Source organism: Salmo salar, chromosome 06, assembly GCF_965601325.2.
Source record: "Salmo salar chromosome 06, fSalSal1, whole genome shotgun sequence".
NCBI classification, from domain to species: Eukaryota; Metazoa; Chordata; class Actinopteri; order Salmoniformes; family Salmonidae; genus Salmo; species Salmo salar.
Window position 1 is genome coordinate 22,459,146 of NC_138296.1, and position 21,943 is coordinate 22,481,088.

The following is a 21,943-nucleotide window of genomic DNA, read 5'->3' on the forward strand; positions in this document are numbered from 1 at the left end:
GGGGCTATGTGGGACGCTAGTGTGCCACCCGTGGTGCACCCTATCAACAGCAGGTGCATTTCAAGAGCGGCAAATTTGAAACCAAATAAATGTCAAAATTCAAATTTTTGAAACATACAACTATCTTACACCCTTTGAAAGATAAACATCTCCTTAATCTAACCACGTCGTCCGATTTCAAAAAGGTTTTACGGCGAAAGCATAAAGTTAGATTATGTTAGGAGAGTACATTGACAATAGCTGTGTGTAATGTTTTGTCAATTCAAAGACAGGGTCACCAAAACCATAAAACCAGCTAAAATGATGCACTAACCTTTTACAATCTCCATCAGATGACACTCCTAGGACATTATGTTAGACAATACATGCATTTTTAGTTCTATCAAGTTCATATTTATATCCAAAAACAGCGTTTTACTATGGCATTGATGTTGAGGTAATCGTTTCCCTCCAATAACCGGCAGTCAAGTCAGCACCACAAATTAAATAATTAAAATTAGAAAACATTGGTAAAATATTATATTGTCATTTAAAGAATTATAGATTTACATCTCTTGAACGCAATCAACTTGCCAGATTTAAAAATAACCTTACTGGGAAATCACACTTTGCAATAATCTGAGCGTTGCGATACAGACAAACGGCCATGTTGGAGAGATCTAAAATCGAAAATACTATGTAAATAATCCATTACCTTTGATTCTCTTCATCAGATGTCACTTCCCGGAATCCCAGGTCCATAACGAATGTAGTTTTGTTCAAAAAAGCTCATCATTTATACTTCCTGTCAGAAAATGTCTCAGGGTTTTGCCTGCCAAATGAGTTCTGTTAAACTCACAGACACCATTCAAACAGTTTTAGAAACTTTAGGGTGTTTTCTATCCATATATAATAAGTATATGCATATTCTAGTTACTGGGTAGGATTAGTAACCAGATTAAATCGGGTACGTTTTTTTATCCAGCCGTGAAAATACTGCCCCCTAGCCCCAACAGGGAAAGAAATTCCACAAATCAACTTTTAAAAGGGCACACCTGTTAATTAAAATGCATTCCAGGTGACTACCTCATGAAGCTGGTCGAGAGAATGCCAAGAGTATTTGAAGCTGTCACCAAGGCAAAGGGTATCTACTTTGAAGAATCTCAAATATAAAATATATTTTGTTTTGTTACAGACTTTTGTGCTTACTACATGAAATCAGTTAATTCCAAAAGTCCCCCCACCTTCATATTTAACCAAGCCATCCTTGCAGACATGAACCTTGACAACCTGTCTCACTCACGCCTGCCCATAAAGAAACCACGGTGCTAGAAGAGAGACGTGTGTGGGAGGATATGAAGGAACTGTGTAATGATGTCATAGTTGAGTATGTGTCACATAAGTGAAAAGTATATAAGCAGCAGTAATGTTAAGTCGGACAACTGACACCCAGCACTTGACGACAGGATCGACTCAACTCTGTTCGGAGTGAACCCATTGACAGATGCTAGGAAAGCTACGTAAGTGTTCTACCTTTTACTTTACATTCATCTTTTTCATAACCTGTATGTTTGCTACTATAAGTACTGAAGTAATACATTGAAGTAATACAAAGAATATTTGCTGGTCTGTGGTGTGTAGTGAGGAGCAACCAGACACCACACTTGACGCATTTATGAAATTGCTTACTCCAATTACTAATAAGCACGCACCCATTAAGAGAATGATTGTAAAAACGGTTAAATCCCCTTGGATTGATGAGGAATTGAAAAATTGTATGGTTGAGAGGGATGAGGCAAAAGGTATGGCAAAAAAGTCCAGGATCCCAACTGATTGGCAAACATATTGCAAATTAAGAAATCATGTGACTAAACTTAGTAAAACTAAAAATAAACTATACTATGAACCAAAAATAAATTATATAAAGAATGATAGTAAAAAGCTTTGGAGAACCTTTAATTACATTTTGGAAAAAAATACAATGGCCAATTCATCACAAAACCCACTGATATTGCCAACTACTTTAATTACTTTTTCATTGGCAAGATAAGCAAACTTATGTATGACATGCCAGAAACAAACGCTGACACTACACATCCAACTATATCTAACCAAATTATGAAAGAAAATAATTGTACTTTTGAATTCCTTAAAGTCTGTGTGGAAGAGGTGAAAAAGTATTGTTGTGTATCAACAATGTTAAGCCACTGGGTTCTGACAATCTGGATGGAAAATTATTGAGGAAAATAGCAGACGATATTGCCACTCCTATTTGTCACATCTTCAATTTAAGCCTACTATGGAGGGTGTGCCCTCAGGCCTGGAGGGAAGCTGGAGTCATTCCCCTACCCTTGAATAGTAAAGCCCCCTTTACTGTCTCAAATAGCTGACCAATCAGCCTGTTACCAACCCTTAGTAAACTTCAGGAAAAAATGGTGTTTGACCAGATACAATGCTTTGTCACAGTAAACAAATTAACAACAGACTTTCAGCACACTTATAGGGAAGGACACTCAACAAGCACAGCACTTACATGTACACAAATGACTGATGATTGGCTGAGAGAAATTGATGATTAAAGGATTGTGGGGGCTGTCTTGTTAGACTTCAGTGCAGCTTTTGACATTATTAATCATAGTCTGCTGCTGTAAAAACTTACACTACCGATCAAAAGTTGTAGAACACCTACTCATTCAAGGGTTTTTCTTTATTTTTACTATTTTCTACATTGTAAAATAATGGTGAAGACATCAAAACTATGAAATAACATATGTAGTAACCATTTTTTTTAAACAAATCAAAATATATTTTATATTTGAGATTCTTCTAATAACCACCTTTTGCCTTGATGACAGCTTTGCAAACTCTTGGCATTCTCTCAACCAGCTTCACCTGGAATGCTTTTCCAACAGTCTTGAAAGAGTTCCCACATATGCTGAGCACTTTATGGCTGCTTTTCCTTCACTCTGAAAAAGTAGAAGAAAAAAAAATGCATATGTTGTTTCTTGCCTTAAACTGGGCATCACTCACAAGAGATAGGGTAATATTGTCACCCATCAGATTATTCTTGATCTAATCTTGTATTTACATATACTAAATAATTTGTGTGAAATTTGTTTATACATTACTCATACAGAATTTCCACGTGGGCGAGGATGTTAGATATTTAATCAAAGCCTATTTGATGACAACTTGTTTTTAAGCAGGACAGAATAATTTATAACTGACTTTTCCCAACTTACCATAGGTACAGCAGATCCCCTTACTGTATGGGCCACTTTTAAATGTGCCACTAGAAGCCAAGAAATTCAATACTCATCTTTAAAACAAAAAGGCTTATGTCAAAAGAGTTCATATTAACAAAGGAAATAGAGGGCCAAACAGTACAGATAGAAAAAACTAATGCAAAAAAACTGTACCATAGACTCACATTTTTTTAAATTGTATTTAACCTTTATTTCCTTATCCAAGTCAGTTAAGAACAAATTCTTATTTACAATGACGGCCTACCCCGGCCAAACCTGGGCCAATTGTGCTCCGCTCTATGGGACTCCCAATCACGGCTGGATGTGATTCAGCCTGGATTCGAACCAGGGACTGTAGTGACGCCTCTTGTACTTAGACATAATAAGTTAGAGGAAAACTAAATGAACTGGAGGAACTTATTCAAGAAATATCAGGTGTATTATATTATAAAAAATAAAGCAAATTGGATGGAATATGGGGGAAAATGAACCAAATAATTTTTTATCTTCAACATTGAAATGCTACCAAAAAGAATTTACTGCAACTTGTTACAAATGACAGTCACCCATGATTCACCAAACAATATTTTGAAAGAGGAAGCAACGTACTTATGCATATGTTTTCGTTTCAGTTTCCCTGATTTTCACTAACCGAAGTTAATTGTAAGCATTTTTTCTATTAATTAACAGCTGTACAGAAAGACTCATGTGAAGGCCAAATTACAGAGGACGAACTTCTTGATGCAATTAAAGCCTTGAAGTCCGGGAAAACCCCAGGGCTGGATGGAATACCAGTTGATGTAATCAGAGGACCTTTATTTGCATGTTTTAACCACTCCTATAAAAATAGTAGATTATCAGATTCTCAACAAAACGGTCTGATTTCACTATAACTGATACAGGACGCAGGCGATAAATATAAAGATCAAGTCCATAAACATTTTTGGGGAGGCCCCTTACACTTCAGTGTTGTGACTCAAAAATTCTAGCAAAATGCATAGAATATACAATTAAAAAGGTGTCGTTGGTGTAAGGGTCCTGAGTGTAGCCGGTGTAGAGAGTCAGGCGCAGGACAGCAGATATGAGTAATCAACGTTCTTTTACTAAAAAAGACAAATATAGAAAGTATAATCACGAGCCCACAAATACCGACCGAATTACAACAAACAATCACTCACAAACAAACATGGGGAACAGAGGGTTAAATAATAAACAGGTAATTGGGTGAGTGAAACCAGGTGTGTAAGACAAAGACAAAACAAATGGAAAATGAAAAGTGGATCGGCGGTGGCTAGAAGGCCGGTGATGTCGACCGCCGAACACCGCCCTAACAAGGAGAGGGACCGACTTCGGCGGAAGTTGTGACAGTTGGATATTATTCATCCTAATCAGACAGGTTTTTTACATGGACAATACATTGGAGATAATATAAGACAAGTACTGGAAACAATATTCATATGCATGTATTGGATAGAGAACACTCTAAAGTTTCCAAAACAGTTAAAATAATGTCTGTGAGTATAACAGACCTGATATGGCAGGCGAAAACCTGAGGAAAATCCATCCAGGAAGTGGGATTTTTTTTTATGTGGGTGCTTTTCAATTGAAAGCCTATAGAGTATCTAATGGGTTAGGACCTAGATTGCAGTTCCTATGGCTTCCACTAGATGTCAACAGTCTTTAGACATTGTTTCAGGCTTGTTTTCTGAAAAATGAAGAAGAATGAGACCTTTCTGTCTGTGGACTGGGGAAGAATGCAGAGCGGGTCGCGCATGACCGTGTGCGCACCCTTCGTTGTTTTTCCTTTCTATTGAAAACACTATTGTCCGGTTGAAATATTATCGATTATGTAGACAATTGACAACCTGAGGATTAATTATAAACATTGTTTGACATGTTTCGCCGAACTTTACCGGTACTATTAGGATGTATTCGTCTGCATGTTTTGACCACCTTTGAGCCAGTGGATTACTGAACAAAATGCGCCAAACAAAACAGAGTTTTTGGGATATAAAGAGGGACTTTATCAGACAAAACGACCATTTATTGTGTAGCTGGGACTCTTGTGACTGTAACCAGATGAAGATCTTCAAAGGTAAGGGATTAATTTTATCGCTATTTCTGACTTTCGTGACTCCTCTACTTGCTTGGAAAATGTTTGTATGCTTTTGTAAGCGGGGCGCTGTCCTCAGATAATCGCATAGTATGCTTTCGCCGTAAAGCCTTTTTGAAATCTGACAAAGCGGCTGGATTAACAAGAAGTTAATCTTTAAGCCGATGTATAACACTTGTATTTTTATGAATGTTTATTATGACTATTTCTGTATTTTAAATTTGGCACTCTGCAATTTCACCGGATGTTGGCCAGCGTCCCACCTACCCATAAGAAGTTTTAATCAATCAATCAATCAATCAATCAAATGTATTTATAAAGCACTTTTAACAGAACCAAAAAGGGCCCCTCCATGGGGACAGTAATAGAACCCCCCAGGAACCCTTTTTCCTAAGAGTGTATGGAATTTAATTGCTATGGTAAGGTCTTCTTGCTATGGTGAGGCCATTATAAGTCATGTAGTACAGGCAAATCCTAATAACCGTATTAACTTTAATAAAGGCATATTTAAATTTAACAAAGAGGAAGTTACACAAGAAACAGACTCTACAGTAAGTAAACTGGCTCAATTTTGGACTATTAAGGGTATAGTACCTCAAAATGTGTTTGCTATTCTGAAGTGTGACCATATTTTTACTTGCAGAAATGTTGTCAAAAAATGATCTAATTGGACAGAAAGGGGAACACCTCCCATCATATATGCCATATTCAAGTAAAAATGGGATGTTAAGAAATGTTGTCAGTAATTAGAACATGACTGGTTAAATAAATAATCAACTTTTATATGAATTATTTAGTCATGCGTGAAGTGTCAAATGCATTATTAATACAAAAAACAAAAATGTTGCTTGATAAAACATTCTATTTAATCAGTTGTCTTCCTCAAATATTTTCCAAATGATGCTACTCAATCTTCACGAGAGGAATGGAATCTGATTTGGTTGGTCTTCAACTTGCCTCTCAGACACTTTATTCAGGAAAAAGTAGTGTTAGCCTCCCCTGGATTCACAATGGATAAACAAATGTAAGTATCAATTTCTTTATGGATGTAGTTTACATACACTAAGTTGACTGTGCCTTTTAACAGCTTGGAAAATTCCCGAAAAAGATGTCAGGGCTTTAGAAGCTTCTGATAGGCTAATTGACATCATTTGAGTCATTTGGAGGTATACCTGTGGATGTATTTCAAGCCTACCTTCAAACTCAGTGCATCTTTGCTTGACATCATGAGAAAATCTAAAGAAATTAGAAAAAAAATTGCAGACCTCCACAAGTCTGGTTCATCCTTGGGAGCAATTTCCAAATGCCTGAAGGTACTACGTTCATCTGTACAAACAATAGTACGCAAGTATAAACACCATGGGACCACGCAGCCGTCATACCGCTCAGAAAGAAGACGCGCTCTGTCTCCTAGAGATTAATGTACTTTGGGACAAAAAGTGCAAATCAATCCCAGAACAACAGCAAACCTTGTGAAGATGCTGGAGGAAACAGGTACAAAAGTATCTATATCTACAGTTAAATGAGTCCTATATCGACGTAACCTGAAAGGCCACTCAGCAAGGAAGAAGCCACTGCTCCAAAACCGCTATAAAAAAGCCAGACTGCGGTTTGCAACTGCACATGGGGACAAAGATTGTACTGGTTGGAGAAATGTCCTCTGGTCTGATGAAACAAAAATAGAACTGTTTAGCCGTAATGACCATCGTTATGTTTGGAGGAAAAAGGGGGAGGCTTGCAAGACGAAGAACTCCATCCAAACCATGAAACACAGCATCATATTGTGTGGGTGCTTTGCTGCAGGAGGGACTGGTGCACTTCACAAAGTAGATAGCATCATGAGGTAGGAAAATTAATGTGGATATATTGAAGCAACATATCAAGACATCATTCAGGAAGTTAAATCTTGGTCGCAAATGGGTCTTCCAAATGGACAATGACCCCAAGCATACTTCCAAAGTTGTGGCAAAATGGCTTAAGGACAACAAAGTCAAGGTATTAGAGTGGCCATCACAAAGCCCTGACCTCAATCCCATAGAAAATTTGTGGGCAGAACTGAAAAAGCGTGCGAGCAATTCCTCCTGACAGACCTGACTCAGTTACACCAGCTCTGTCAGGAGGAATGGGCCAAAATTCACCCAACTTATTGTGGGAAGCTTGTGGAATGCTTCCCGAAACGCTTGACCTAAGTTAAACAATTCAAAGGCAATGCTACCAAATACTAATTGAGTGTATGTAAACTTCTGACCCACTGGGAATGTGTTGAAAACAATAGGTGATCCTAATTGACCTAAGACAGGGAATTTTTACTAGGATTAAATGTCAGGAATTGTGAAAAACTGAGTTTAAATATATTTGGCTAAGGTGTATGTAAACTTCCGACTTCAACTGTATATTATAAAATTATCATTGAAAGATTAATTTTGCTGCTAAAACCATTAGCTTGAATAAAAATTCCATGAAATGTTACAGCCAAGACATTATTTAGTTGAATAAAGCCAAAGTTATTGTGTGACAGGATTTCTTTATGAGTTAATTAGTTTGAACCACTATTACGCAATCATGGTATTATCAAATCAAATGTTATTTGTTGCATGCGCCGAATACAATAGATGTAAGAGTGAAATCCTTGCTTACAAGCCCGAACCAACAATGCAGTTTTAAGAAAAATAAGTGTTAAGTAAACAATAGATAAGTAAAAAATTAAAGCAGGAAAATAACAGGAAAAATAACAGTAGCAAGGCTATATACAGGGGATATCGGTACAGAGTCAATGTGCGGGGACACCGGTTAGTCAAGGTAATTGAGGTAGTATGTATATGTAGGTATGGTTAAAGTGACTATTCATAGATAATAAACAGACTAGCAGCATGAGTCTTACAGCTTGGGGATAGAAGCTGTTGAGAAGCCTTTTGGACCTAGAATTGGCGTTCCGGTACCACTTGCCATGCGGTAGCAGAGAGAACAGTCTATGACTAGGGTGACTGGAGTCCTTGACAATTTTTAGGGCCTTCCTCTGACACCCTGCCTGTTATAGAGGTCCTGGATGGCAGGAAGCTTGGCCCCAGTGATGTACTGGGCTGGACGCACTACCCTCTGTAGTGTCTTGCGGTCGGAGGCCGAGCAGTTGCCATTCCCGGCAACCAGTCAGGATGCTCTCGATGGTGTAATTGTAGAACCTTTTGAGGATCTGAGGACCCATGCCAAATCTTTTCAGTCTCCTGAGGGGAAATAGGCTTTGTCGTGCCCTCTTCATGACTGTCTTGGTGTGTTTGGACCATGATAGTTTGTCGGAAATGTGGACACCAAGGAACTTAAAACTTTCAACCTGCTCCACTACAGCCCCGTCGATGAGAATGGGGGCGTGCTTGGTCCTCCTTTTCCTGTAGTCCACAATCATCTCCTTTGTCTTGATCACGTTGAGGGAGAGGTTGTTATCCTGGCACCACACAGCCAGGTCTCTGGCCTCCTCCCTATAAGCTGTCTCATCGTTGTCGGTGATCAAGCCTACCACTGCTGTGTCGTTGGCAAACTGAATTATGGTGTTGGAGTCGAGCCTGGCCATGCAGTCATGGGTGAACAGGGAGTACAGGAGGGGACTGAGAACGAACCCCTGAGCGGCCCCCATGTTGAGGATCAGCGAAGCAGATGTGTTCTTACCTACCCTTACCACCTGGGGGTGGCCTGTCAGGAAGTCCAGGATCTAGTTGCAGAGGGAGGTGTTTAGTCCCAGGATCCTTAGCATAGTGATGAGCTTTGAGGGCACTATGTGTTGAACGCTGAGCTGTAGTCAATGAATAGCATTCTAACGTAGGTGTTCCTTTTGTCCAGGTGGGAAAGGGCAGTGTGTAGTGCAATAGAGATTGCGTCATCTGTGGATCTATTGGGGTGGTGTTTGAATTGGAGGGGGTCCAAGGTTTCTGGGATTATGTTGTTAATGTGAGCCATGTGAGCCATGACCAGCCTTTCAATGCACTTCATGGCTACAGACGTGAGTGCTATGGGTCTGTAGTCATTTAGGCAGGTTACCTTAGTGTTCTTGCTCACAGGGACTATGGTGCTGTGCTTAATGACGGTCTCCGTCCCATATGCGGAATCAACATCCAGCGAAAAATCCTAACGCCATATTCACAACAAATTTTTTTTTTTATTTTTTCAAATATAGGACTATTTTATATCGTTTTATAGATACACCTCTCCTGAATCGAACCACGTTGTCCGATTTAAAAAAGGCTTTACAGCAAAAGCAAAACATTAGATTATGTTAGAGGAGTATATCGTAAAAGTAGCCACATAGACATTTTCCAACCAACCACATGCATCACAAATAACCAAAAAACAGCTAAATGCAGCACTAACCTTTGACAATCTTCATCAGATGACACTCCTAGGACATCATGTTACACAATACATGCATTCTTTTGTTCGATAAAGTTCATATTTATATATAAAAACAGCATTTTACATCGGTGCGTGACGTTGACTAACTATTTTCCCTGAAATGCATCCGGTGAAACAGCACTACAATTTACTAAATTACTATTCGAAAACATTTTTAAAATGTAATATTGTCATTCTAAGATTTATTGATTAACATCTCTTGAAAGCACCTGCAATGCCAGATTTAAAAATAACTTTACTGGGTAATCACACTTTGCGATAAAAGGGGATGCGATACTCAGAAAAATAGGCTACCGTTACAGGTCAGCGCCATCTTGGAACAATGGCATATCAAATCTACTCTTGTATACTATTGTCAATAATCCCTTACCTTTGATTATCTTCATCAGAAGGCACTTCCAGGAATCTCAGGTCCACAACAAATGTATTTTCGTTCGAAAAAGTTAATCCTTTATGTCCCAATATCTTCTTGTTGTTAGCGCGTTCTGAAGGCTGCACCAAATGTAACGTCGTCCGCGGGACTGCTCTCTTACCAAAATGCAAAAAAAAATATTTAAGTTCGTTCAAACATGTCAAACGTTGTATAACATAAATCTTTAGGGCCTTTTTCAACCAGAGCTCCAATAATATTCAAGGGGGACGATTGCATTGTCTTTCAAAACGTTTCGAAAGGGGAGGGTAGCCAGGGGCGCCGGCGTCATAATGGTGATGGCCCTCCCCATGTGACCACGTTCCACAGACTCTCATTCTGTTCGTTTTCACAGTAAAAGACTCAAACCACTTTGTAAAGACTGGGGACATCTAGTGGAAGCCATGGGAAGTGCTCAATGAACCATAGCTCACGGTGTGATTTATAGGCAAAGTGATGAATTGAGTCCGCAATTCAGAATTCCACATCCTGTTACGATCTGTCTCGGGGTTTTGACTGCCATAAGAGTTCTGTTATACTCACAGACACCATTCAAACAGTTTTAGAAACTTTAGGGTGTTTTCTATCCACATATATTAACCTGTTATGGCTAGGGGGCAGTATTTTCACGGCTGGATAAAAAACGTACCCGATTTAATCTGGTTACTACTCCTGCCCAGTAACTAGAATATGCATATAATTATTGGCTTTGGATAGAAAACACTCCAAAGTTTCTAAAACTGTTTGAATGGTGTCTGTGAGTATAACAGAACTCAAATGGCAGGTCAAAACCTGAGAGATTCCTTTACAGGAAGTGGCCTGTCTGACCATTTCTTGAACTTCTTTGCCATCTCTATCTTTTACAAAGGATCTCTACTCTAACGTGACACTTCCTACGTCTTCCATGGGCGCTCAGAGCCCGGGAAAAAACAGAATGTCGTCATCCCAGCCCCAGGCTGAAACACATTATCGCCTTTCTCATGTGGCCGATCAAGGGACTGTGGGCTTAGGCGCGTGCCCTGGCTGCCCCCGTCGTTTGCCGAAAAGGAGATTCCCGGTCGGAATATTATCGCTTTTTTACGAGATAAATTGCATAAAAATTGACATGCTTCGAAGTACGGTAATGGAATATTTAGAAATGTTTTGTCACGAATTGCGCCATGCGCGCGACCCTGATTTACCATTTTGGATAGTGTCTGGGACGCACGAACAAAACGCCGCTATTCGGATATAACGATGGATTATTTTGGACCAAACCAACATTTGTTATTGAAGTAGCAGTCCTGGGAGTGCATTCTGACGAAGACAACAAAAGGTAATCAAACTTTTATAATAGTAAATCTGATTTTGGTGAAGGCTAAACTTGCCGGGTGTCTAAATTGCTAGCCCGGCTATGATAGCTGGGCTATGTACTTAGAATATTGCAAAATGTGCTTTCACCATAAGCTATTTTAAAATCGGACATATCGAGTGCATAGAGGAGTTCTGTATCTATAATTCTTAAAATAATTGTTATGCTTTTTGTGAACGTTTATCGTGAGTAATTTAGTAAATTGTTAGCAAATTCCCCGGAAGTTCTGCTAGTTCTGAACGTCACATGCTAATGTAAAAAGCTGTTTTTTGATATAAATATGAACTTCATTGAACAAAACATGCATGTATTGTATAACATAATGTCCTAGGGTTGTCATCTGATGAAGATCATCAAAGGTTAGTGCTGCATTTAGCTGTCTTCTGGGTTTTTGTGACATTATATGCTAGCTTGAAAAATGGGTGTCTGATTATTTCTGGCTTGGTACTCTGCTGACATAATCTAATGTTTTGCTTTCGCTGTAATGCCTTTTTGAAATCGGACAGTGTGGTTAGATAAAGGAGAGTCTTGTCTTTAAAATGCTGTGAAATAGTCATATGTTTGAAAAATTGAAGTTTTTGTATTTTTGAGGAATTTGTAATTCGCGCCACCCCTATCATTGGATATTGGAGCAGGTGTTCCGCTAGCGGAACGTCTAGATGTAAGAGGTTAATTATATGCATATCCAAGCTTCTGAGTTTGAGTAGGAGGCCGTTTAAAATGGGCACATATTTTTTTCGAAAATCGCTGTAGCGCCCCCTATCCTATGCGAACTTCAAGAGGTTAAAACATGTTGGCATTTTAGACTCAGTCAGGGACAGGTTGAAAATGTCAGTGAAGACACTTGCCAGTTGGTTAGCGCATGCTTAGAGTACACGTCCTGGTAATCCTTCTGGCCCTGCGGCCTTGTGAATGTTGACCTGTTTAAAGGTCTTAGTCACATTGGCTACGGAGAGTGTGATCACACAGTTGTCCAGAACAGCTGATGCTCTCATGCATGCCTCAGTGTTGCTTGCCGAGATGCAAGCATAGAAGAATTTTAGCTCGTCTGTTTGGGCAGCTCGCGGCTGTGCTTTCCTTTGTATTCTGTAATAGTTTGTGAGCCCTGCCACATCCGATGAGCATCAGAGCCAGTGTAGTACGATTCAATCTTAGTCCTGTATTTACGCTTTACCTGTTTGATGGTTCGTTAGAGGACATAGCGGGATTTCTTATAAACGTCCGGGTTAGAGTCCCGCTTAGTTTTAGCTTGTAAGCAGGAATCAGGAGAATGGACTTATGGTCAGATTTGCCAAATGGAGGGAGAGGGATATCTTTGTACACGTCTCTGTGTGTGGAGTAAAGGTGATCTAGAGCTTTTTTTGCCTCTAGGTAGAACGTGTTTAAGTTTCCTTGCATTAAAGTCCCCGGCCACTAGGAGCGCTGTCTCTGGATGAGAGTTTTCCTGTTTGCTTAATGGCCGTAAACAGCTCACCGAGTGAGCCAGCATTGGTTTGCGGTGGTAAATAGACGGCTACGAAAAATATAGATGAAAACTCTCTTGGTAATTGTGAATCACCACCTGGATTCGGTCTTATGTAGCAACATTTATATTTCTGTTTTTTACATTGGATAGAAGTAGAGACTCAGAGCTACAAAATGGTATATCATACACTGCATTTGAGGAAACAGTGGGAAAGTAATTCTGCTTTGAATGTTTATCAACTTGTAAACTCACTTTTGACAAAACCGTCTTTCAATGTTTTGGTTCTACTATTGGAGAACACTTTGTCTACACTTATTCAGCATTGTTCACACCCTCTTAAGCATTAGCCTCACACGTCTCTTTAAGAGTTGATCCGTGTGTTCTGTACTAACTTGCCAGCTACTTCCAGACATCTAAGAGAGAGAGAGAGAACAGCTCACTGAACATTACTCGCCCTAGCAGAGCTGGTTAGGCTGTTACAGTATGTTATCCAGAGTGCTGGTGACTGCAACTGTGCTGTCATATTGTCCGTTAGTAAATTCGGAGCGTTTCGGGTTTGGAGCGCACACTGGACGCTCTGGCCAATGAGTAGGGTTTTTCCGAAAGCTCTGACCTCACAACGACAGTCAAGCTCACAAGCTAACTGGCTAACATTGGCTAGCTACTTCCAGACACGTAATGAGAGAACACCCCACTCTGACCATTTTACTCCCTCTAGCAGAGCTAGTTAGGGAGTTTTCATGTTATCCAGAGTGTTGGTGACTGTAAAAGTGCTGCTGGCAACAATTGAATTCCACTTTGTTGCCGACGTTTACTCACACCGGACATATTCAACGGGTGTTGAGCATTCAAAAATTAATCAGTTATTCTGCACTAAGACGAGAGTCTTTTGTTAAGAAATTTAGCTGGATAGCTAGCTAGGTAGACAATGAATCCCAACGCATGATGTAACGTTAGTTAGCGAGCCAGCTAACATTAGCTAGCTAGCTAACAGTACACTAACTTGAAATGAAGTACTTTGTCAAAATTAGAGTGGAGTCTAGTGTTAAAACTCTTTGGGCTAGGTGTCCCACTAACGTCCCACCACGACAGCATCCGGTGAAATTGCAGAGCACGAAATTCAAAATACAAAAATAGTAATATTAAACATTCAGTGTCATACATCATTCTTTAGCTTAGAATCTTGGTAATCGAACCGCTTTATGGCGAAAGCATAGCATTTGATTGTCTGAGGACAGTGCCCCGCATACACCCACATAAAAATATCAGAAATAGCGCTAAAATAAATCACTTACCTTTAAAGATCTTCCTCTGTTTGCAATCCCAAAGGTCCCAGCTACACAACAAATGGTTGTTTTGTTCGATAAAGTCCTTCTTTATATCCCCAAAAAGTCTGTTTAGTTGGCGCATTTGATTCAGTAATCCACCCGTTCAACTCGTTCAACATGCAGACAAAGGAATCCCAAAAGTTACCGGTAAACTTGTCAAACAACATTTCTAATCAATCCTCAGGTACCCTAATATGTAAATAAATGATAACATTTAAGACAGAATGTAGTATGTTCAATAGCGAAGATAAATAACGAAGTGCGTGCCCTCATTCACCCGCGCAACAAGACTAGAGTCCTAATGAGGGAGACCTTGGAAAAACTACAACTATTTGTTCATTTTTCAAAAAACAAGCCTGAAACCTTTTATAAAGACTGTTGACATCCAGTGGAAGCCATAGGTACTGCAGTCTGAGTCCTTTTTGGTTGGAAATTCAATATGCCAACATAGGAATGGCCTGGGCCCAAAAAAAAACAAGAATCCGGATGGATTTTCCTCGGGTTTTCCCCTGCCATATCAGTTCTATTATACTCACAGACATTTTAACCGTTTTAGAAACTTCAGAGTGTTTTCTATCCAATGCTCCAATTATATGCATATCCTAGCTTCTGGGCCTGAGTAACAGGCAGTTTACTTTGGGCATGTCAGACAGCCGAAATTCAAAATACTGACCCCTAGCCCAGAGAGGTTAAGACGTATCTAGCTAGCTAGCTAAACAATGGACCATAATCACAACTCATGACGTTACTACCCTGCATGAATCTGCAGGTAGCTAACCAACCAGGTTCTATGGCTATAACTAGTCAAGAGAATGTGTCCGAGATACAAAGAATAAGACCATACACATAACGTTAGCAAGCAACCCAGCCAGCTAACGTTAGCTAGCTAACAGTACACTTGAAATGAAACCACTTTCTGTCAAAATTAGAAATGTGTAATATCTGAAAATGTAGCTAGCTAGACCATCTTACCAGTATACATCATGGTTGGCCGTATCTCCTGTCTGATGCCATGCACAATGTAATCCAGACTGGTGTTTTCTCTCTCTTTTATCTCCTTAGCTATCATACTCGAATTCCACTGATTTCAAAACTCGGTCCTCCAGAAAGTGGAGAGCATACACGTGACGTTAGCTAGTAAGCCAGCCAGCTAAAGTTAGCTAGCCAACAGTACACTTTAACTTGACATTAGGTTTTTGTGGTTTTTCTACACAATACATTTTTTTAAAAGTTGCGTTTGACACGATAACCTAGACCTGACCAGCTCCAATAGACAGACATGCGCTATATGGCAGACCAATCCAAACTCATCTCTCAACATGTCCACCCCACTCATTATCTCAGCCAATCATGGCTTTGTGGGAAGGTTGCTCACTTTTTCTGTGGCTAAACCAACTAAGCTCGTAATTTAACTATTTTATTCGTATTTACAGATGGCATACAAGTTTGATATTAAAGCACATGAAAGTTCACATGTTCGAGGAGACATTTCTGCCAAAAAACGCATTTTGATGAGAAGATAGGCTTGCTATTGTCTCATGTATTTTAAGGCATTAAATTAAACATGTCCGTTCCGTTCCTTTTACCCAATATTAGTATTTTCAATGTTCACGTAAATACTTTTTGTAATTGATTTAACCATTTGTTAAATGGGTTAATTGAGCAAAATTAGCATCCTTAATGAGAATTAAGACAAAACAGAATGATGAGAAATAAAAGACGATACAATATAAAGATAAGATTTAAATGAAACGAAAAGTGCATGTGTTTAAATACTAAGGGTCTTGAAAGGTGCCTCCACTTTTTAATATTTATAGCAAAATAAATATTAAAATCATTATTTTTTTCTAAACAAAATAAAAAAGTAGATAGACTTGCATTCAGATAAACAGTTTACTCGTGAGATATGTCTCTGTGTGTTTTACTACTCTTTGAAATTTGATGTGAAAAATGTTTGCAAACATCCTACAATTACAATATTCACAAGAACATGAGCACTTGATTTTTTTCTTGAAAATGAAGCTTAAAGTATTTGTTCTTAACTAACTTGCCTAGATAAATAAAGATTAAATGATAAATAAATAAAAATACTGAATTGTGTGTGCTTTTGTTGATTTAACAAATCATATTGTTTTTCTTTATAGTTGCACTTGCACCTTTTGAAATAAAGTGAATGTGATATCTCCTACCACAAATATGTAAATTGTACTATGTTTCTCTCCCTTCATAGTGAAGTCTCATGGCATCATCATTCGTCAGAGACAAATTAACTGAGTGGAACCACAGTGACTTGATTCAGAGGTTTGAAGGTGAAGATATTTTAAATGTATTATTATAATTGTATAATACATTGTGTAATAAAACAATTATTGATTGATTGATTTGATTAAAATAATATATGTATTGTAGATTGTATTATTATACATTAAAGTAAATATGTTATCACCTTAATTGTAAACATGTTTATTTGTTAATTTGATAGTCATTATTATTTTCTGATATTAATATGCCTAAAATGTATATTTCCTGAATTTCAGATGAAGAAGTCGATGAAGAAGGTTTCCTCTCCCTTGAGGAGACTGACCTCATCCACTTGATCCCAAAAACAGGACCAAGGTCTAGATTTAGAAAAAATCACAACGCATTTCTGAAGGTATTTTACAAACTTGGTGTACAATAACTACTGTTACACAGAGTGACTGAGTATGGTCTATATTTATCAGTACTGCATCAGTAGTGCAGAACAAACTGTTTGCATTTAGATCTCAGCTGTGACATTGTACTCTAACATGTCCACTGTACTGGCATATTTTTTTCAGTTTACAAATGTCTTAGAATAACAGGAGATTTTGTGTTACACATGTAGGATCTTAATTTGAGTCAGTTTGCTACAGCAGGAAAATAATCCTGCAGCAACAGGAAATATTCATGGACATTTTTGTAGTGGTTGATACATCCATTTTTCGAAAGGGAAAATCAAGTGTGAAAATTCAAAGTGTTAAATACAAACTTAAGAAGCCTTTTTGAACCTCAAATACAGTACACATTTTAAATGTCCTGCATTGCAGCAACACAAGGTTAGTGTGTGTTCTAACTAGAGTCTGAAATGTTATTGTACGTTTCTTGTTCTTTGCTTTACAACTGAGAGTAGAATGGCCCCATTTAAAATACCCCAACTTTGCGGGACAAAAGGATGATTTTGCAGGACATTCGAGGGACAGTGTAGATGTAGCTGCATCTACACTGTAGCTGCACTGATTGAGCTAATTGAAGCGCGTCTATAGGCTACTCCTTTGCCTCCCGCAAAATTTGGTCATGCAGAAACGAGAAACCAAATGTATATTTTATGAAAATCTAGGAATACTTGGCCAAGGAAACATTTCTGGTTGGTCTCAGGGAATATAAAACAGTTAGGAAGCGAGTGTTTGAAAACAAATTATGTGAAGTAGCAGCACATAAACTCAGCAAAAAAAATAAACGTCCCTTTTTCAGGACCCTGTCTTTCAAAGATAATTCGTTAAAATCCAAATAACTTCACAGATCTTCATTGTAAAGGGTTTAAAAACTGTTTCCCATGCTTGTTCAATGAATATAAACAATTAATGAACATGCACCTGTGGAACGGTTGTTAAGACATTAACAGCTTACAGACGGTAGGCAATTAAGGTCACAGTTATGAAAACGTAGGACACTAAAGAGGCTTTTGTATTGACTCTGAAAAACATCAAAGAAAGATGCCCATGGTCCCTGCTCATCTGTGTGAACGTGCCTTAGGCATGCTGCAATGAGGCATGAGGACTGCAGATGTAGACCGGGCAATAAATTGCAATGTCCGTACTGTGAGACACCAAAGACAGAGCTACAGGGAGACAGGATGGACAGCTGATCATTCTCGCAGTGGCAGACCACATGTAACAACACCTGCACAGGATCGATACATCCGAATATCACACCAACGGGACAGGTACAGGATCGCAACAACAACTGCCCGAGTTACACCAGGAATGCACAATCCCTCTATCAGTGCTCAGACTGTCCGCAATAGGCTGAGAGAGGCTGGACTGAGGGCTTGTAGGCCTGTTGTAAGGCAGGTCCTCACCAGACATCACCGGTAACAATGTCGCCTATGGGCACAAACCCACCGTCGCTGGACCAGACAGAACTGGCAAAAAGTGCTCTTCACTGACGAGTCGTGGTTTTGTCTCACCAGGGGTGATGGTTGGATTTGCGTTTATCGTCGAAGGAATGAGGCACTGAGGCCTGTACTCTGGAGCGGGATCGATTTGGAGGTGGAGGGTCCGTCATGGTCTGGGGCGGTGTGTCACAGCATCATCGGACTGAGCTTGTTGTCATTGCAGGCAATCTCAACGCTGTGCATTACATGGAAGACATCCTCCTCCCTCATGTGGTAACCTTCCTGCAGGCTCATCCTGATATGACCCTCCAGCATGACAATGCCACCAGCCATACTGCTCGTTCTGTGCGTGATTTCCTGCAAGCAAGGAATGTCAGTGTTCTGTCATGGCCAGAGAAGAGCCCGGATCTCAATCCCATTGAGCACGTCTGGGACCTGTTGGATTGGAGGGTGAGGGCTAGGGCCATTTCCCCACAGAAATGTCAGTGAACTTGCAGGTGCCTTGGTGGAAGGGTGGGGTAACATCTCACAGCAAGAACTCGCAAATCTGCTGCAGTCCATGAGGAGGAGATGCCCTGCTATACTTAATGCTGCTGGTGGCCACACCAGATACTGACTGTTACTTTTGATTTTGCCCCCCCCCTTTGTTCAGGGACATATTATTCCATTTCTGTTAGTCACATGTCTGTGGAACTTGTTCAGTTTATGTCTCAGTTGTTGAATCTTATGTTCATACAAATATTTACACATGTTAAGTTTTCTGAAAATCAACTCAGTTGACAGTGAGAGGACATTTCTTTTTTTGCTGAATTTATGTTAAATAAGCATATAATGAGCATATACAGTAGAGCCTCACAAGTTAAACACAATCAACGTATATTTTTTCAGTTTACATACTTTTGTAACTCTTTATCAGAAGCATGCTTTTTAACTTTCCTCCAAGTTTAGCCGGAATTTAGACCGAAAGGATTTGACTAATATGATTGATTGAAGATATGACATTGCCCTTGCCCTCAACATTTTTTGGTATCTTGTCAATATCGCAACGTGACTGCAAACAGAGATCTGTATATAATGACGAGATGCACATGTCTCCGCCCTAACAATGGAAGTCGTTGTCCCAAAGGTGGGAAGGTAGCCGAAAAGCTTAGGTACAAATTAAGCCCATAGAAACGCATTAAAAAATATATATTGAACCTTTTTTTAACTAGGCAAGTCAGTTGACGGCCTAGATCTCTCGCTTTTCTTCTTACTCTATGTTGCAAAAGAGACAGGTTGGAATGCCTGACTGAAATACGTAACATATCGACCTTTGTTCTAAGTTAGATGTGTTAGAATTGTTTTTATAAAATGCGAGACATGATTGTTTGGTTAAGGGATCCGGGACAAAAGGACAAAATGCAGAATATGATTGTTTGGTTGCGCAATGTGGGCCAAAATGCCGAACTGTCCCACATAATCCGGGACATGTGGTCACCCTAACTGAGAGTCATCTAATGTTTTTTTACTGCAGAAACGACAGCAAACCAATGATGACAAGAACATTCAAGAGGCCACGTCTTTATCAGCCTCCATTAAGGACTCCAAGAGTTCCTCAGGAAATGTACCATCTTTATCCTCCTCTATAACTATTTACATGAAACCTCAGCCCTAAAGTACAATTAACTAAACCAAATGCATAGTTTATTTAGATAAGCATACAGACCATTATGTGTGTGACCCCTATAACCCAACATGGCTTCTGTTCCAAGGTTACTTGTGAGATGATCAATCAAGTGCCTCGTCAAAAGGCCATCATAAAACCCCTCAGAAATCAAACTTCTAAACGCACAGAGATTAAAACGTAAGCAATACATAATTCCTTTATTCATCACTGACTACATATAATGTCCCGTTGGTGTCAACAAAATTACAATTGTTGTGACTCTGTCGCCAGGTCATTGGATAAACCCTTTGGTACACTTGGAGGAAGTGTGCCCACAACTGACACCTCTGGAGTGGGAGAAACAGTGTATGACCAGGTGGGTAAAATCTGGAGCTCATTTGTCTGTGGTCAAAGCTTAGGCAGTGCTCAGTGGTGATCCCAAGGCTGATGGACTATCATTCATTAATAAGATATCAGTGCACTCCAGAGGGACTAAGATAATCACAATCAAATGCATTTATAAAGCGCTTTATATTTCAGTCATTTGGCAGACACTCTTATGCAGAGCGACTTACAGGAGCAATTAGGGTTACGGTCCTTGCTCAAGGGCAAGTGCTTTTTCACCTAGTCGACTTGGGGTTTCAAACCAGCAACCATTTGGTTACTGGCCCAACTCTTAACCGCTAGGCTACCTGCCACTTTCTCATAGTCGCAACACTATACAACATAGGAAACATCTACTGTAATCTAATCTATAAACAACAACAGTCAAAGGTTATCAGTGAAAAAAACATTCAGGAAGAGACCAAAATCATTAAAGAAAATGCATCTCAAACTAAAGCAATTGTGATCAGTTTTGTGGAATGATTCCTTTGTTAACCTGTTGATCATCTATATGTTTCTTCAGAGTGAACCCTCAACCAGTAAGATACTCCCTCTTCCAGTGAATATCCCAGGTAAAAAGCATAGATGTTTCAGATTTACACGTACAGAAAAACAACACAAAAATACTACTTTTACAAGATGACAATGAGAAACAGGTAGTGATACTATATCAGTTTATTTTCAAAATAATGTAATACAAATCACTCAGTTAATCATAATTCATACTATTGAATAATTAGATACTTTACACTTGAGTTGCAAGTACCCTTTGTACCGTGTACCATATGCATACAGTAAGTAGACAATCACAGACTGATACAACTAATTTGCATAACAGCATTGGCTATAACGAGATTGGAAGATCTGTGACTGCTGCTGGATGATTTGTGTATTAATTAATAAAAGATGTTTCCAATTGTTTCCAGGCAAAAGGAAATCTGATGAGACCCATGCAAACAAACAAACAAACAAACGTCAACATGGTGCTGCATCCAGAATAACTGAAATATTTGGTAGGTGGATGATGGTGTTTATATGGACCACAATCGTTTTAATCCTTTACACTTGTGGGAATTGACTTATATGGATAGGACTTAATTGAAATGTTCTTACAGAAGAAAAATGGAAAGCATATGCATAACCATGGTAGCAATTAACTTCTTACATCTAGTCGTTCCGCTAGCGGAACCCCGTTCCGCCAGCGGGACCCCTAGCCAACAGCCAATGGGATCGCATGGCGCGAAATACAAAAACAACTAAAATACCACAATTCAATTTTCTCAAACAATCAACTATTTTACACCATTTTAAAGATAAGACTCTCGTTAACCTGTTAGGGCTAGGGGGCAGTATTTACACGGCCGGATAAAAAACGTACCCGATTTAATCTGGTTATTACTACTGCCCAGAAACTAGAATATGCATATAATTATTGGCTTTGGATAGAAACCACCCTAAAGTTTCTAAAACTGTTTGAATGGTGTCTGT

General features: G+C 39.2%; 1 protein-coding gene across 7 annotated transcripts in view; it reads left to right on the plus strand.

Annotated features, from left to right (window-relative positions):
* Nucleotides 1-1,313: 1,313 nt before the first annotated feature.
* LOC106606551 (nuclear GTPase SLIP-GC) overlaps nt 1,314-21,943 on the plus strand; it is an 85,058-nt gene continuing 64,428 nt past the window's right edge. For all 7 annotated transcript variants that reach the window (XR_006770165.2, XR_006770166.2, XM_045719887.2 and 4 more), the window contains exons 1-8: nt 1,314-1,499; nt 16,522-16,600; nt 16,829-16,944; nt 19,940-20,029; nt 20,178-20,269; nt 20,363-20,447; nt 20,979-21,027; nt 21,382-21,468. Coding sequence is in view for 5 of the 7 variants with exons in the window: in XM_045719887.2 (XP_045575843.2) it covers nt 16,531-16,600; nt 16,829-16,944; nt 19,940-20,029; nt 20,178-20,269; nt 20,363-20,447; nt 20,979-21,027; nt 21,382-21,468 (589 nt within the window). In the remaining 2 variants the exon portion in view is untranslated. The remainder of the gene's footprint in view (nt 1,500-16,521; nt 16,601-16,828; nt 16,945-19,939; nt 20,030-20,177; nt 20,270-20,362; nt 20,448-20,978; nt 21,028-21,381; nt 21,469-21,943) is intronic.